Genomic DNA, 19,363 nt, shown 5'->3' on the forward strand with positions numbered 1-19,363 from the left:
AACACAATCTCCAGCGCTAACGAGAAAATCAATGAAATAATGATAGCAAGCCATGTTGTGGCAGGGCTGAAACTCGGTGGCTAGAATGCAGTAATTTTGTGATTAAGTTCATTTTCATGGCAAGGAATGACTTTGTAATTTAAACTACAATCTGATCATTCTTTATAGCAATCTAGAGTTGATGCAAATTGCCATCATAAAAACTGACACAGCAAACTTTGTGAAAACCAAAATTTGTGTCAGTCTCAAAACCCTTGGCTACAACTGTATAAGGAAGAGATGAAAGGAAAAGATAAGACATCACAGGAGAGGTGAAGAGAGGTAGACTGGACAGCAGATGAGAGGAGAGGAGAGGAGAGGAGGAGAGGAGAGAGTCATGTATAATTAGGGAGAGAATCAGTGTGCCTGAAATAAACCAGACAACAATCAGCTTAACAAATGGCCTAATGCCCAGCAGAGGGGCAGGGAACAGTAGAGGCATACAGAGCAATCTCGTTCTCATGGAGACCTCAAGTCTGCAAGTGGAAGACTATAATGACCACAACCACAGCACCGAGCTGAACTCCAGAGAGAACAAGGCGGGTGTGCGGTTGTGTGTTTATTGTCGCACGTGGCTGAGGTAATCCGCAGACACCATTTGGATAGCAGCAACATGTGCAATGAAGTGGCCAAGGGGCAGAGGGGAGTGGCCACCGGGCAGAGGGGAGTGGGGAACGTGGACTGTGTGTTGGGTGAGGGGCCTCCAGAACGGTCAGGCCGTGTCTACGTACCGCATCTTTGAGATTCACCGAACACTTGTGCTCACACAGAAGTTGGACAATCCCAACGTTTCCACTCGCAGCTGTGAGACAGAACAAAAACACCAGGCCTTAATCTTCCTGCTGAAGAGCTACATGTAAAACACCGAACATCCTTACAGCAGTAATCAGTGTGTTCACACTGTCCCGTGGAGTGGCGCAGCCTGACTCAACGTTTCTACCATTTTTCTACCATTTCCTCCTAACAAATCAACACCCCACCCTAACAAAATGAGTCCTCCATATGCTACGCACACAAAAGGAGCCCGCAGTTACCATCGACTGGCATGCGGGTGGTCAGCCTGTTCCTTTCTACCCCACAGTAACCTGACTGGCTGCCATCCTGCCTGGGGCAGGTGGCTGTTGGCTTTCCAACTCTGTCCTGTATTTTTATCCTGATGGCACAAACACAAAGTGCTGGCAAAAGGTTCAGTGGTCAACAGATGTAATGGCACCATCAGTACAGCTTTCTTTCGAATTCAGGGGCAATCTGGCTCGCCGAGAGGCAATTTCTCACAAGTTGAAACTCTCACTGCCTGCAAAAGCTTTTTCCAGCAGTCTGATACAGTCAGGTTTTAATAAGGTTCGTTCAGGACAGACGTCCTGCTGAGACTAGTGCACAGAGGACAATCAGGCAGAACAAAAAAATAAGTCCAACTCCAAACAGTGTGGTTAAATCTACAGGATCCCTGGCCTGGTTTCCCTCTTACCTGCGAGGTGAAGAGCTGTCCTCCCAGAGCAGTCCACAGCATCAACCACACATTTACTCTGTAGGACCAAACACAGCATTACATCACTATCAACATCAACGTCTTGTCCCCAAATTCTCATGTATTCTCGTTAATGACGTTAGACTGAAACAAAGCTGCCTTACAGCGATCGAGGGGCGTTTTTGGGGGAGGAGTGGTAATGGATGCTCATAGCATTCTCTCCTATTAAAGATTTAACAGTGTGTCAGAGCAGCGCTCACGGCTGAGGAAGCACAATTTGAGGAGTGAGGTACGACACCTCAGATCTGACTGCAGACGCCCATTAGTGGTTTTGGCTTCTTTGTTTTGTGTGAAGTCCACATGGTGCGAATGTACTGATCAGGGAGTTCTGATCAGCGCTAGTCAAGCTTTTTACATGAACAGAAGTTACGAAATGTACAAGACCGCCTGTGAGCTGAATGCTTCACTTTTAAAGTATGGGCCGATCACCTTTGCAGCAGGAGAGGTTAAAAGGGGATAAACATAATTGCGTTTATATAAAAGATGCAAACCCGATGAACCAGTCCTGCAACCAACCTGTTCAATGAAAACATCTGTGTAGGCATTTCCCAAAGCGCTCACGTTTGTACATGAACCGGAGTCCGCTAATCCCAGGACTGAATGGAAAGACTGGTGTGGCTGTGGTGGCGTGAGCAGGTTAGGCGAGAGAGCTTCTCTAGATCAGGCTACAGGAGGATCAGCTCGGCCGGCTGGAGCGGCCAGGGAGGGGGACAGTCACACCCGAATGGGAAGGGTCACGTGCCAACAGCGTGCGTGGGCAGCTCAAAGCCTCACGTGAGCCAAACCACACGGCCAGGTAAGTATGCAGCAGCTGGCCCATCGTTTAGTAAAGGTGCACAGCGCAGATCTGGAAAATATGCCAAAGTCCTTCTTAAAAGTAATTTTGTAAGTAGCTCTGCAGAAAAGCATCCGTTAAACTGCGTCAGTGTGTCTGTGCACAGGTTCATTATCAGTGATGCATCACACGTGCAATATCTTCACTGGACACAGATTCCAACTCAGCACTGGTTTCTGAACAGCACGTGAGAAGACAGGAAGTAGGTTTTGTAATTCACATCTGCCAAATGTGAATTAATTCTTGAGTGTAGTGAACCAGTTGCCGGCTCATGGCAGATTGCTACGTTCTTCACATAACTTAAGGCTGCGTTCACACTAGAGCAGTGCCTGCTGGGAACGATCGGGCTACACAAACAAACGCCGACACATAATCGCCTGACTGGCCTGGATTATTTGGTTTCATAACAACTCAAATAGCAACAAGATGCACGATGAATAAATGTTTTTGTGGTGGTGGTGGTGGTGGTGGGGGGTGTTTAAATTTTACATTCAAAGTTTAAATAAAAAGGGACCGGAGAATAGACTGGAGAATGAACTGCTTTTAGGCATGAAAGACAGATACCTCATATCACCTCATATTGAACACTAAATGGCCTGTTAATGGCGTTTTCCTGACTGACTGTAAAACACGGTGTGCTGTTAGGATACCCAATAATATGGGACATATTACGCACTTTGTTAGATTCAAGGTTAAAAACAGATTATATTAAAAACACTATATTACCTGCAGGAGTTTTCTGGCACACTCTAGTTGGTTGTTTTTGACAGCAAGGTGTAAAGCACTGGAACCTGGTGCAAACAGGAAGAAAAGTGAGACCTACATTCAGCAGGATCTAAGAGACGTCAAGAGTGGAGTGTGTGTTAATAGTGCGACACTGTTATTCACAGACCAGTGGGGAATCATTAGGTCCCAGAGAGCCTAACCTGAACCATCCACCACGGACACGTCAGTTCCATGAGTCAGAATAGCAGCGAGGCACTCGGCCTGTCCACGAGAGGCTGCTACATGGAGACTGAGGGAGAGGACACACACACACACACACACACACACACACACACTTTGAGAATGTGCACTTGATAATTCCATTATGATTACATGGTGCACTAGGATACATGCTGAACTGGGAAAGCGCATATCATAATAACATGGCCATCGTCTTCTGCCAACAGTCCCAGGATCTATGAGCAATCGCAGAGGAACACAAACACAACCATGTTCACCGGTGCCAGCTTACAGCACTAGAGCAATGCGCTTTTGACTTGACCTGATGAAGCATTAAAGAACGCACAGCAACACACAGACAAGATCTTCAGACAGGATTTACTAGAGGAAGCATGCGAGTGATTTTAATCATTAATCCATCGTACGTCATTGTCAGTCATTCATGTATGAAGTGCATACTTTCTCCAATTCCCTGGAACTCCTGGAATCTCTGGCCCATGGGAAACCAGCCATACTAAAATCCTGCAGTGTTACCAGCCATAGAGTCTCAATTCAGTTCAGTTCCCCGGTGCTTTTGAGGCACATTAATGGTCGATATCTACCATCTCATCACCACCCGCTTCTGTGTGGCACAGATGCTCACAAGACTCAGTCTTCATCGAAAAAGTAAGGATGAAGCAGGATCAAAGCAAATGTAATCTAAAAGTTCACAGATGTAAAAAAGCATCGTCAGATCAGAGCCAGAGCGCAAAATACACGATCTGTTCAGAATCTGTTCCAACACATTCAAACAAGAGGGTCCAGCTGGAGCCATGATATCACTCCACTGCACAATGTCTTTGACGACACAGCTGTATCACTCCACTGCACCTCTTGGAGGACACAGCTGTCTCTTCACCTGATCTCAGTGGACACTGCTTGAAATGTTTATTGTCCTGTAAAGATTCTCTAGGATACATTGCGTTTTGCAAAACATGATGCATTCATCATGGTAAATCCAAAAGAACCAAAACAACAACAATTTCAAGTTGTAACAAGCTTGTGGAGCAAAATCATGTTTTTAAGTGATTGAGTCAATCATGATTTGTTTGATCAAAATTCAGGTTTATTTATAAATATCACAGACCACCCAATCGTGCATCACCTTCATATCTGTCTGGTTATTTCCCCGCAAAATCCATTTTTACTACAAGGAGGAAATTTAACACCTTTAAATGGACTTTTAAAAGTATACCAATGCATCAATCCACTTCAAATATGGGTGGAGAATACCTTTCTGTTGAACATTTTCTGCATATATAACACTCACTAACCTTTTCTAACATTCTTGTAACCCTATACTGCATTCATTCACACAATCAACTTACACAATTAAAATTAAAATTCAAAGATAAAACTTGTTATAGCTGAAACCAGTAATAATCAGTGTTTGAAGACAATGATTCTAGCATTAATATAATCGTGTGCCAAGTCGAGTACTTTTAAATGTGAATTATATGATAAGCAGAGAATGTAATGAGCAAATTATAAAGGATCTCATGTGCAGTCTATCCACAAATTGGACGTGTTCATGGCAATTGGAGCGTCTCAGAATACCACACAAGCCTGTGGTCTATACAGCTTACGTTCCACCAGCTTGCCAAGACTCCTGTGGCTCAACACAATGGCCATTTCACATGGTCAGATAAAGAGTTATTGTGAGTTTATGATGAAGTTTCCTCTCAGTCAATTGCACTGAGACTATGCACTAGGAATTCAGGTCAGTAGTGTTTGAATGCATTACATCTGTAGTAAAGACATCAGACCAGGACTTCATCTTCCGCTGCTCTGGGGTTGGAATCAGTTACTAAAACACTTAAATACTTGCAAGAAGATTGCCAGTGTATATAAAAGAGCATAAAACATAGCCAAAGGGAGAATGACAGTTTAATATTTGGTCAGTGGACATTAGAACTAGGGATGCAAATGATTAATCGACTTTCGATTAATTGTCGATTAAGACGTTACTCGATCAAAATGTATTAATCACGATTAATCATTAGAGAGCGCTCCTGTATTAACTTGAACAGAGCGTAAGAACGAGAGGTGAACACGTGTCGCGAAAGACCAGAGTGGAAAACAAAATGAAGCGGGCGAAAAGACGTGCGGTGTGGGACCATTTTGAAGCGTGTTCGGGAAACGAGGCAGAAACTGCGTAATCCAGAAAATCCCAAGGAGGGAAACTTTATTTTCCACGCAACTCAAACAATAGCTTCCCCTCCCCTGGCGCGCGCAGGCGCCGCTCTCCCAGTGTCACTTAAAGGGCCAAGTGCCTGTCTGTTAGGGAATTCGCTGCGAGGAGTAGTAGTCGCTACAATTTCAACATTGTTAATTTAGGCAAAGAAGTCAAATGTTCTGTGTGTAATGCGGTATTGAAGTACAACAGTTCCACTAGCTCACTCAATTATCATTTGAACACCATGCATGCAGCTGTCCTGCATATCACCAGTGCACCTGGTCAACCTAAAATCACAGCTACACTGGGAAGGCGAGCGTTTTCGAAGCTCGCTACAAAAAAATACGAGTGAGCTAAAAACAAAGCTATCTACTGCTACTACTGTAGCCCTTACAACAGATTGTTGGACGGCTCTAACAACAGAAAGTTACATTACCGTGACGTGCCACTACACTGACGAGAACTGGCAGCTAAAATCTGCAGTGCTGATTACGACGAACATGTCGGATAGACACACCGCTGACAGTTTAACTGACAAGCTCAATGATGTTGTGGAAACTTGGGCACTCTCCGGTCGCGTTACAGCATGTGTTCACTACAAAGCTAGAAACATTGTCCAAACATGGGCTCAATAATATTCTGTTTGGCTCTCTATTTAATTTCTTCTTTTTTTTAAACATTTTTTTTTTAATGTCAATGTTTCAAATTGAACTGAGCCAGTCCTTAATTTATTCCTTTTTTAAAATGAAAGAATGTATTTTGTTATACCATAAAAATTTCCTCATGCATAATTACTTGAGCAATATATAATATAATACAATATAATTATCATAATATTATATATACTTTTTGAACAAAGTGTTTTAACTACACTGCTCAAAAAAATAAAGGGAACACTTAAACAACACAATGTAACTCCAAGTCATCCACACTTCGTGTTCAGATAGGAAGCAGCACTGATTGTGAATCAATTTCAACTGCTCTTGTGCAAATGGAACAGACAACATGTAGAAATGAGAGATTTTCAACTGATTTCAAAGATTTTTATTAATTGAGATCTAGGATGTGTTATTTTAGTGTTCCCTTAATTTTTTTGAGCAGTATATTTAGCTGATATTTTTAAAAGCCCTATTGAAACACTGAAATTCAGGTGAAAAACGCCGCTTATCGATTAATCGAAAGTCGATCGATAAGATCAGTCAACTAACGATTAATGAATTAATCGATAATTTGCATCCCTAATTAGAACGCATAAAAATAAAACATTAGCCCTGTCACACACTTTAAAACTAAAGTGAAATTAAAAAAGGAAGTGAAACCATAACAATGCATTGGCTAAAACATGAAATGGTTGACAAAGCAACCTGGCAGTGAAATAGGCCCCAGTTTAAAACAACGGGGTGCAATCGCACAACCCTAATGTCAGTCTGAGTCTCCCGGAGACGTTCTTGGCATTGGTTCAGTTCTTTTCAGCACATTCTGGGCATCCAGAGGGCCTTGAGAAATGAGCAAAAGGTGTTAAATGGAAAATGCAATTTGATTACGACGTGTGACCATGCCACATCTGCACTGCCACGATGGAACAAGATGCATTTGTAATATCAGAGCAGCAGCGGCACGTATCTGGAGCTTCAACTTTCATCCGCCCTGCTAAACAGACCTCAAAGCCGGTTCTGAATGTGTTCTCCTTTAACGTAGCCCTGTGCGTGGAGGTGAGGCGCGATGGCCGACCTCTGACCCTTCCGTACTTACGCAGACCTGCCCTCACTGTCCAGCTTGGTGGCGCAGGCTCCTTTCTTCGCCAGGAGCGTCGTGACCTTGTCCGTCTCGCCGTGCTCCACAGCACTGAGGAGACGCTCGTCGTTCCTGCTCCACTCGTTGGCCTGAGGACCAGAAGAACGCCGGTTTCATTACGCCAACAAAGCAGACGAGTCAAAAGGTCGTCGGTATAGGTGCGGGATTCTCTGAATGGAGTGTGAACTCTGTAATTAATGCTAATTAATTCGATGAAATTAGCATGTTACAAAAATTTATTAAGCTCATTAAGGCTGGAAAATGAACGTCTTTGTGTCAAGTGTTTGCTGAATGGCGGGGGACAAGGTCACCTTGAAATAGCACTCATTACTCGAACAGCTGTCAAAACGGGCATGTTGAAACGGAGTATTACAGCACTTCCCTTATACTCAAATGGACTTGTACAGATGATGCGTTTCAAATTAGATTATTTGCGTATCGCACAACCTTCACATCATCCCCCTATATCAAGTTAAATGTGCCATATTTTGTCAATTGTGATTTTTCACCGCAATCGAAATTTGTCCTCCACTTTTTACCCATCTTTGCAGTTAGAACACACACACACATTAGTGATTACTAGGGGGCTGTTGGGGTTAAGTGCCTTGCTGAAGGGCACCTCAGTCATGGCCTCAGGTCTGGGAATCGAACCCACGACACTCCGGTCACAAGACCAGTTCCCTACAACAAGGCCATTACTGCCCCAGCTAAGTTATAAAATTTTGCCATAGTTCTGTAATAAATACCAAAAACACATGAAAAGCAAGCGCACCGATGAGTCAGCGAGCACAACAATGTCCTGTCACAACAAACGAGAAAGAAAAACATTTAGGAATGACAATGTCCCGGCCCTCTGAAACGACCCCTGTGACTGAGAGGTGGAGAGGTTAGAGCACCACCACGCTCACGAGGCCACATCCACCCGAAAAGGTCCCCTCAAAGTCATCTGCGGTGTGAGCACTTTCCCAGTGGACGGTAACAAACATTAGAGCCAGGCAGCTAGCTCTCTGTTACAGTGTGTGGGTGTGTTTTTTTAAGGAGTCGGTTAAGGCCATAACGCTAAAGATGAGGCAGCATGAAATAAATAGGAACTCTGGATGACATCGCTCAGCATTTTATTTTAGACTGTGAGAGGAGAGAAGGCAGCGTTTAAAGCACCAGGAGGAAGGTGGTCCGCAGAGGTCAGCCAAAAAAATGTGGAGGGCCCTTCTAGAGCCCGTCACTATTTTTGGAAGGCATCGCAATACTACACTTCCTGCTGACAGATTATGGAAAACTCCGCGGTGCTATATTTGTAAACTGCTTGTATCTGACCTACAATTCACAGTCACCTGGTGCAGCTAAAACCAAACTTACAAAGCAAATTAGCATTTATTTCTGAAACAAAAGAGATCAAGCTTTATTTATTCTTGTGTTGCTGCACTGAATTATATTCGTTTTAAGGCCAATGTTTTAGCAAACACAAAAAAAACATTTATTGACACATATCTGGATCACTTTCACTACGACACGGTTTAGTTTGTTTGTGATATAGGTAATTTGCAAGCCATAAGATGCAGAAATGTATAAATTGTTCACTGCTTGAGGGCGTCACACTGTGCTCTATACAGCTCTCCTTGTGACTGGTGTGAAATAGACTACTGTCAATGGTTTGATTCATCTTGCCCATTTGATTCAAACGGGTGGGCTACAGCCACTTTTAAGCAACATGATGCATCGGCTGTCAGAAGCTGTGACTGGGGAAATGGGGCTGAGGGAGAGAATACAAATTCCAGATCAATCAAAATCAGAAGCTGCTCGTTTTTGCACAATCAAAAACAAACGGCACCCCCCCAACAGTCGGCCGTGAACATTTAATATGAACAACATGTGCAAGAAATACTCATGCAAGGCCTCAAATACTTGCAGGGAAGTGCCCTGTGCTCACAGACCCTCTGAAATCAGGCTTTATTGTGTGACGTGTTTCAACCCATAGAACTGGCTATAAGACATTAGCACTCTGTGATGTCTGCACACTACTGGTCAGTTCTACGGGACAGGAGGTGAATCACTGCTGCTCAGCGCTGGACCTGCAGCAAACCTGCCCTGCAAATTGTAGAACTCAAAGTGCTCTCACACTCCTGACAACGCGTTCACAAGTGCTTCAAGAGTGTTTGAAGAGGCAGAACATTAAAATGTACAGAGAATGCCTTCTCTAGATCCAGGACTGAGAAACAATAAATTAGGCAATTAATTTTAAACCAAGTAACAAAACTCAAAATATTCTATTACTGACTGATCCTAATCTAGACACCAGGCAAATCTATAAATCTACAAATCGCGCAGACTTCCAGAAACACAGGCATTTACTCCACTTCCTGTACTTCTCCAACAATCATGTAGACCTCCATCAGCTTTGACCCAGTCATACGGCACCTTATCAGGAAGAAGGCTGAGTGACTTGTAACCCATCGGGGAACATGGAAACCTCTCCACCCATTTCTTAATGTAAACACTTAACTGTTATCTGATTAAATTCTTCCTCAGCAGAGCAATATTTAAGGGGCACAAGGCAGCAGAGACGAGTAATATAAACTAAGCAACCCGGCAGTATAAACCCAACAGGCCTTAGTATTCTATTCCCGTACACCATTTGGATACAATGGTGAAAATTAATGGATATAATGTGTTGAATTGAGAATGTCAGTATAGTGAACTCCACCTCAGACACCAAAGGAATAACCACAGATATGACCAACAGATAAGCTAAGCACCTTTATTCAAGCTTTGAGCCTGACCACAATGAACTGCAGTCATCTCTGAAAGGCGGCAATAATCTAGTCCACTTCTGCTGACATCTGATTCAACACCGGTGTCTCAGTGGATCTCTGATCCAGCCAGCTACATGGCATCATCTACAAAGATTAGTGTGATGACACTCTTCTCCGGTTCCCCCTCCACCCAGTGAGAACGGGAGAGCTGCCATGCAGAGTCAGTAGCGCTCCATTTTCCATCCATTATGGCAAAACACCGTGAATAATATTCATGTGAAAATGAGCAGACTCGCCCCACCTGGATACACAGGGTCAAAAGTTACTATAATGTGACTATTAAAATCTATAGAGTTGCTGCATGTTTAACATCTAGCCTACCCGTTATGGGTCTGTTCCTGCAGTGCTGTTCAAGGATAATGCATTTCCCATTTAAATGTGATTCCAAGTTTTCCAAGTCAAGGGAGTTCTTTGCTTTCCAGTGTTACATTTGCTTTGGTCTTTAGGGGCCAACACCTAGATGTCTAGACGCTGCAATAATGTTAATTTAATCCAATAAAACGATTTTAGCTGTTCCAATACTATTACGTAACTCATTTATCCACATGATACATATCGATGTTATATTCAGCAAAGCCTCTAAACACATTACTATCAATTGCACAGGATTGATACTGAAAACAAGCATGAGAAATGTGCGTAACAAAGAAGGCACTTGTGCTAACAAAGTTTAGACCGCCTGCGGTTGCACACAGGCCAAAGGGATCATGTACTCATGTACAACGATACCTCATGTGAACCAGTCACTGGACCGCTTGGCTTGCAAACTAATAGCTTCTCATATTTTGAGTCTGAAGCAGTACAATCTGAGAAAAGCTTGGGCTATGACCTCTTATCACACAAGTCTCTGTTCCAGCCTGGCACAGTTTCGTGTTAGTAATGGGGGTATCTCTGCTAATGGCCACACATGGCAAAACGAGGTGTATAACGCAAACTCACACGCAAGGACCCTGGAGGAACCGAAGCCCATTATGATATTGTGCGTGTGTTTATTATTATTTGATTGACAGCTTGGAGGAAAAATGCAGAATAATCACCTCAGCCTTTTCAGAACTGGCTTTACATGTTCTTAGGACCGGCAGGCCCACTGCTGACAGATACGCCAATGGGTATAGACAAAATATGGCAAAATATTGGCACGGTGTTATTAGTAAGACAATTAATGCATGAAAAGGGAGAGCCACTCAGATCTGCTGATCCTTCCACGGTATTCATTATAGTATCAAACAAGAGGATGAGAATATTAAACAATTATAGTCTACCGCCTATGGCATTCATGAAGAATATGACGGAAAAGGAGTATCTGTTAGAAATTAGTTTTCACTGCACTCTCTAGCCATGCTAATTTATGATGGCAAAAGTCCACTAAGACCGTAATGTCCCTTAAGATTATTACCAGATCTTCAGGCATGTGGCATATTGGTTAAACATTGAAATTAGAAATGGTGAGGCAGGAACGGCCAGGCAGGAACGGCCAGGCAGGAATGTCGTGTTCTGCTGTCCTGCACAATGCTTCACGCATGACTCGGCTCTCTAGAGAGCGGCACTGTATCCAGGAGAATCTTCTAGAAGTGCCAGGGAGACCTGGAAAAGGCTTTAGTTCAGATTTATACTGGTCAGCAGAGACCAGCAACAGCTGGTAAACCCACTCAGATTTCTACTGAAGTCTTGGCCATATTTTCACCCACAGCAACGATCTGGGCTTAAACATTCTGCACCCCCCCCACCCAAACCAACCCCCCTGACCCTCACCCTTCGATCCCCAGTAACACACTGACAAAGCCCCGAGCCCCCGAGCTCTGCTGTCATGTTGCCACATACTGTACAAATTAGCCAATGTGCAATAATTGTGAGCTGCACACAACTGTAGGAGGAAATGAATACAGTCTGTCACATCTGATGGTTAAGAAACACTGCAGCTGCTGGCTGAGCCCTACCATGCAAATCTATAGAAGATACTGAGGCATTCCTGCGTAATCCCATTGCAAAGCAGAGCACCTCTGAGTAAGCCAGGGGAAATATCCGCGGTCCTGGACCATAATGGAGTAGTTAAGACTTCCAGTATTTGCTAACGAAGACAACGTGAATCATGTCTGAAAACAATGTGCCTTCTCACAAACAAGAGGCAAAACTGCTTAAACAATAAAAAACAAAATGTCAAATAGTGCATCTAAGCTTTTGGCAGGCAGAAACAAGTATAGACCCGATTTCAGGCACGAATCCACACGAATAGATTACAAAAGCTCCAAAACTCTGTAGCCAAGGGCTTCACCTAGCTTTGAACATACATCACCCCCCCCAAAAAACAAATGGACGTGTCCTTGTGCTTTTTTAAACCTGGACTCTGTCCATGTTCTTCCTGGGACTCTATCCTCCCCGTCCTCCCTCGGGCCTGACCTACCCTGGCTGAGGTGGGGGGGCTGTATGGGCGGAGACAGAGTGTAGACTACCACCATGCTGGAGACTGACGAGAACCCATGTACACCGCACTGGGCAGCAGCCCCAGAGGCTGCCTGGGTCACGGCCCAGAGAAGGATGAGTTTATGCCTGTAAAGGCGAAGGAGTGAAGGCTAAAAATAGAGCCATTTCCCTTCGGCATTCTTTGGACTCTCCCTCACATTCTTCAGAAAAACCTGAACTTAGTCTGTGTAGGTTTTAATTCTGAGGCAATGCCAAATAACTGCGGCACTACACATCCTTTTCAGACAAAGAGCCTTTCCTATTCTTAAATATATAGGATTTAATACAAAAGGCCATTTCGTAGTGGTGCTACATATGTAGCATGATGTTTAATTAATTTCCAAGAAAATGGTCACAGAACATTATTATGTGAGCACTATACAAAAATACTGCAAGGCTAAACAATTACTTTGAACCTGACAAACCATTAAACAAGAACAATCAAAAATCCAAAAAAAGTGCTTTGCTATTGTGATGCGATGCGCTTTACTAACGCTTTATTCACATGTGCTGCAAAGTTACTTTGAGAGTTTCTGAATGCACGATTGAATGTTTTATTTGGAAGTACTAAACTTTAATGTCAATATAATTTCCTGTGCGCTGGTTTCTTTATCTCAGATCAGCTACCTGTGCCATTACTTCAGCCTTTGAGTTTAAACCAGGGAGACAGGAGGGTTGAAGCAGAACGTGGTGTCAGATTTATTCTCACATAAAATTGCTCACTATTGATCAATTTTTTTTAAGTGCCTGTGATCTATTCTAAACATAAGCAGCAGTCACCAGCCTCAACTGTCCATGGCATGCACGTCATAAGTACCTGCAAGATATTATAAGATCATTTTGGTGCTTCTGAAATCTGCCTCTTTCCACAATTGCATGCAGTTTAGCACTGGTTATTCAGACCGCTGCATTAAGCAAGAGGGTTTACTGTATAATCCAGATAAGACATGAACTTATAATGGGTGCGGCTGGGAGGGAGGTGTGTGTGTGTGGGGTGGGGGGGATTAATCTGCTCAGCCTTGGCAGCTGGGACTGGTCTTATACAGTCTGATACAGTCCTTTCATACTAGCAGTAGCTGCTGTGTCCGTTCTCTCTCACTTTACCATCCAGCTAAATTTATTCTGATTGGTCACCTGGAGCTCTGTCTGAAGTCACCAACTTAATCCTGATTGATTCTTCACATAGCATATTGTAGCTGGAAGCAACTGTCAGTCCCTAAAGCGGATATACCACAGAATTTAACCACAGGCAAAATGAATGAATGAAAAATTACAGATCAGCAAAGAAACATGAGAACCTAAATTCAATCAAATGTGTAATTAACATGAGGTGTGATTTGTAATAAATTAATACATTGCATGCTTATTTAATTGATTGTTTTGATGTTGACTGACATGTGAGAATATGCAAATTTATATACACCTGGCCCTGTCAATAGCCACAGCTATTTATAACGTGTCAGTTTGAGATGTTCTTGGCATGTTCTTAAGCGCTCACAGCTCAGGTCCTCCTCTTTAACATCCATGTAGTAAAAGACAACGTCTCCTAAGGGGGTCAGACCAGGACAATTAGTGTGAGACATTAGTGTGTAACCTGTCTGCTGTAGTCCAGAAGCTCAGAAGAAGGATTTGCATCAAAATATCAATGACCCAAATTCAGTCCACAAACACACTTCTGGTACCCCAGTACCACAAGGACTTCAGGTCATGCAGGTTTCTGTTTACAAGGCAGAAACTGTTTCTGTAGTCCCTCCAGTCATAACTTACAAAAGATCATCTCACCATTTAAAACACGGATGGCATTACAACTATCCAGACACCACTGATATCCATTTTTACATACACGCAAACTTGTCACTCAGCTAGACTCAATTAAGTATAACATTTCAAAACAACAGAAATAGGCTTCCAAAAAACTGTACAGCTGCAACAAAAATTTTTTTCTGCTTAATTCACAAGAAAGGTACCAATATTCTGTCCTAACAAATATAGTTAATCAGACAGAGTGAAAAATTCCTCATGCTTCAGTTAGTTTAAAATTGATTCACTGCATGCCTGTGTGTCAGTGAATGTGGTAGAGTACTGAGGATATTTATGCATTTATGGCTTTGGTCATGAGTAGATTCCAAATGAGGTATAATATGCACTCTGGTAGAAATCTATAGTGATCTATCATAACACATATGCATGACTAATTAATATTCATAACATGCTAATGCATAACACATGCTAACTAACATAGCAGCATTTAATAACTCAAATATTCTACCTCTATTAAATTATTGGGCTTAAGAGTTAAAATCCCCAGCCTGTAATTATTGTATGTCACATGATATATTTCACTCACCTCTGGAACTCTGAAGAAAAGCTACTTTACAAGCCTAACAAAATGAAGGAATGAACTAATGAATCATCACCTAGTAAATCATGCAGGTTTCACTAGCATCCCAGACAGCCAGTACATCTGTGCAAAACAACTTTATTAAGCAAAATACGGAAGCACTATACAAATGAATGAGATTGTGAGCCTCATAAGATGCTGATTACACACCACAATTTTTTCGACCTGTACTGTCAGCGTACCATGAATGTACCCTTGCACCAAGCCATGTATACATAACATACACATCTACAGTGATGGCCAAACAAATAACTTGCAACACAAAACTGAAACAATCCAGTTTCAACAAGTTCAAAAATTCAGAAAAAAGATAAGATGCCAGTAGTTTACATACCATGGTGTACATGGCAGCTCCTGGCTGGTATCTAGTGTGGAAGTAGCACCTAACCACTACACAGGAGCTGGAATGCTCAGATGTTTTCTTTAAAGAAAGAAAAATCTTGCACACATGACCCACAAGTGAGTTCATAACAAAACAAACACTTCTCATATTACTACCAAAACACACATTCATGCACAGCAGTACCTGGATGCAAGATCTTTGCAGAAGATTACTTGGATGGCTATTTTAGGCAGGCACACACAATTCAGGTCACAGAGATGCACAATTCACTGCATTTAAGCCACATGCTTTAGTTTAAATGCACAAAGTGCTCGACATGAACTTGATTCTAAACCACTCCGTACAAGAAGCTTGGGAACGTTGGGAACACAGCCACGGCCATAAGCTTAGAAGACAAAAAAACATGGAGATGTAATTAATGATGCATCTGTTGCCATATTAAATCATGAACATCTAACATGTAAAACATACTGCAGCATTACCAGATCTACTCAACAACCTGCTGGCCTCAGATATTTATATTGGCTCTCCTGATCTCCTGTTTTGTCCAAGTATGAATGGCCTGGCTCTAAAAGACATTCCTAAACAGTTTGTGGCCGACACAAAACCTAAAATATAATCAAGAGGCTATTTTCTTTCTATGGTTCTTCATTACTCTCTTTCCAAAGTATGTCCTATACCACATGGTACAGAAATTAGGAGTTTAACTGGTCACACACTCAAAGAAAAGGCAGAGGCTTGGCCTAAGCACAATGCTTTTAAACGGACAGATCATTAGAAAAACAATTGAATGCACACACACACAAAAGATATATACGCTTTTACTTATATCTTCACATAATAGAAAGGCCAACCTACATAGCTTCATAACGCCACTATTGATGGAATTCAGTTGTAGGTGGATTTATTTCTAAACCTCTTGTAAAAGACTGTTACCAAGCAACCAAGCTGTTAAGAACACCTACTATTTAACTATACAGAGTTTAATCTGTTTTGCACAATATTTGCCACCAGTTACAGGTCATTTTTTAAATAAGGAACTTTATCATTTTTTATGCAAAGTAGGCCTTATCTCAACCTGTCGAGACACTTTCATGTCAAATGAAAATATTGTAAGGAATCAAACATGTGCATATAATTTTTTTTCTCAATTGCAGAAACATACAGTATGAACCCCCCCCCCCCCCCCTCTAAAAGAAGACGTTGAGCATCACTTCTGTAAATGCTACAACAGTTAAATGTATTACAGCTGACCAGGGCCTCTCACATGCCAGGTCTCCGGGCTCCCCAGGCCCGTTTGGCACACAAACTTTACCCTGGCGCTCCCTTTAGCTGAGGCAAAGCAGCACACAGTGGAAGCACATTGCGGTCTTCAGAGAGGATGCACACTGACATTTAAACTCCAAAGACTGAACTTATCCAGTCTGTTGTTTTAGCTTTTGCAATTATTTAGATTTTCCTTAAAGAAGCTTTAGATAATAGTGACTGACAAAATTAGTAAACTGAAACATGTGTGGTGATGTTTGGCACTGAAACAACCTTTAACATTTGGATAAAATACGTTTTGTGAGAGATTTTGATGTTAAGCTGCATGCCTATAGGAGAGAGGCACTGTTATGAGTTACACAAATGGGAGTTTAACCACTATGAACATTCACGGATGTTCAAACAGGTGCTGCCCTCAATAGCAACCAGAACTTTTACTTGGTGCTGCATGATATTCTGTTTGCAATAATCACGGCATTTTACTCTCTGACCAAGTTAAAGGAGCAGTGGTTAGGCAAGCAAAGACACAGGCCTACATTTACAAACATTTAACTCGCATCCCACTAAATTCTTACACAGGAGACTATGAGTGATGACCCTCCATTATGGTCACTGCTGAATCACAAAACAGTGGAAGCTAGTCACTTCCTCTTCAGCTCTTTCCCCTCTCTGGAGGGCAGAAACTCCCATCAGAGAACAGTCACTCCCAGCCATGAGTCAGTTATGACACAGTTATGCAGACACTTCCTTCTCCAAAGTTGTCCAGTGGTAGGAGGCAGGTACACACTTGTGTTTTGTGAGAACAGACAAGCATCTGCCCACAGTTTGACCAACTACAAGATTCAAGATGATTAATGAATATTCAATGAATATATGCAAATGAGTACATGCAAATACAGAACTACAAATAGCAAATAGCCAAATACAGAAACATGAAGGCACTGATAACCGAGTACCATATTATCTGGGAAGGATCATAGGTTTGGTTCCCTACACGAAGTCTCACAGATCCAAGGCACAATCTCAAAGGGCATGAACAAGAAAATCATTCAATTTACGGTTTTATTTAGGCATCCATTTTCATCTTAAAGACGATTAGACTAATGTTTTGATATAAAGGAATGCGAGCTCCATCCAGTATAAACATCAGTTATGCCATTAAACACCACAGATGCATGACATGTACACGACTCCATTCAGTTCCGAGCTCGTTTGTACTTACATCAGTCTTCCTGAACTTCGCTTTGAGGCTTTTCATGTTAGTCCATGCAGTTCCCAACAGATCCAGGCGTGTCTGAATGAAATCACAAGTTTTACACACTGAAATGCAAGGTCACACCAGCACATCGATTGTCTACTACTAATGCTCATAATGTGGCCTAACTGATACGTCACACGGTGGACAGGCCTTCTGCCAAGGTGCCTTCAAAAGGGAACTACTGCAGTCACACTAGCTGAAGTCATTAATATTCCTAGGGCGCAATCACTGTTGCTGAGGCACCTCAGCGGGAAAGTGAAAAGTTCAGCCTGAACATTGAGAGTAATCGGCTAGCTTGGTAGCTCGTAGTATAAATCAGATAACAAAAGCAAACAACGTTTTTTTATCAACAACCTTCTGGAATACGTGTAACACTGCATTCCAAACAAAGTTAGCTGACAGAAATGACAAGCACAAATGCAAACAATATGGTTACGTATGGCTTGCTATCCAGAAAGCTGCCTAGCTTACATGTTCTCATCTGCGTCTACGGAGAGCCTCTCAAGACTACCGCTATTAAAAGACTCCGAATTCGTGAAACAATTACGCAGGATAACTGTTCTTACATTCTCAACTTACCCGCTTTGCAAAAGTTGAACGGCACGGAGTTGTACGAATAGTTGCAAACAGACCCGTAGAGAGCAATAAAACTTCACATCGTATTAAATGCGCGGGGTTTGCTCGAATGCACAATGCTGGAAATAAGCGACAAGCTATTGCATATACAACCTTGCAAGAACATAAATGTTCGCCGACAAGACTCCCATTCAAATGTCTGGAACCCTACGCGCGAGCGCTCGCTCTGCCTTTGATCGTTCCCCGGGCAGAGTGACGTCACCTTCCATGTGTCCTCGTGACTGTATTGAAATCTGAGTATTTCACCGCTAAAATATCCTATCAGCACGGGTAACCGGTACGGAAAATATAAATTGCTTCACAGTACCAGCTCCCTAGCTCAGAAAGAAAAGACTCTGGGGGCTGTTTGCTACTGAATTCACTTAACTTAAGTTTCCATCCAACCGGCACAGTTGAGTTCAATCTTCACAATGAATTTGAGGCTAGTGTGCAAACATTGCCAATGTTTGGGAAGTGCGCCGCAAGGTGGATACAACCAACGAGTGCGCTTTGTGTCGCTCTAGCGATCATTCACTTTGTACAATAAAACTCCGGAGGTATAGCATGATTAAAATTCAGAAGTGAGTTTGCTCAAAAGAATTCACGGAAGTCCTGAAACTAACGGACCACTGTCCAATATATATATATATATATATATATATATATATATATATATATATATATATATATATATATATATATATATTTTTTTTTTTTTTTTTTTTTTCTAACTTTTATTAGGTTATTTTAAAAGTTCAATAAATATAGAAGGTAATTAGTCAAATTATCTGTGGCTACCTCAAACACACCTTATTATTTATTTTCTTATAAATGCATGTAGGCTACTTGATCCT

The 19,363-nt window shown here is 42.2% G+C and overlaps 1 protein-coding gene across 1 annotated transcript in view; it reads right to left on the reverse strand.

Annotated features, from left to right (window-relative positions):
• Nucleotides 1-18,923, reverse strand: part of rai14 (retinoic acid induced 14) — a 29,027-nt gene extending 10,104 nt beyond the window's left edge. The window contains exons 1-7 of the mRNA XM_076979390.1: nucleotides 18,474-18,923; nucleotides 17,859-17,930; nucleotides 7,315-7,445; nucleotides 3,329-3,417; nucleotides 3,129-3,193; nucleotides 1,508-1,565; nucleotides 771-841 (exon numbers count right to left, since the gene is read on the reverse strand). Coding sequence (XP_076835505.1) covers nucleotides 771-841; nucleotides 1,508-1,565; nucleotides 3,129-3,193; nucleotides 3,329-3,417; nucleotides 7,315-7,445; nucleotides 17,859-17,894 — 450 coding nt within the window. The 5' untranslated portion in view covers nucleotides 17,895-17,930; nucleotides 18,474-18,923. The remainder of the gene's footprint in view (nucleotides 1-770; nucleotides 842-1,507; nucleotides 1,566-3,128; nucleotides 3,194-3,328; nucleotides 3,418-7,314; nucleotides 7,446-17,858; nucleotides 17,931-18,473) is intronic.
• Nucleotides 18,924-19,363: the final 440 nt, after the last annotated feature.

This window comes from Brachyhypopomus gauderio, chromosome 18 (genome assembly GCF_052324685.1).
Source record: "Brachyhypopomus gauderio isolate BG-103 chromosome 18, BGAUD_0.2, whole genome shotgun sequence".
Lineage (NCBI taxonomy): Eukaryota > Metazoa > Chordata > Actinopteri > Gymnotiformes > Hypopomidae > Brachyhypopomus > Brachyhypopomus gauderio.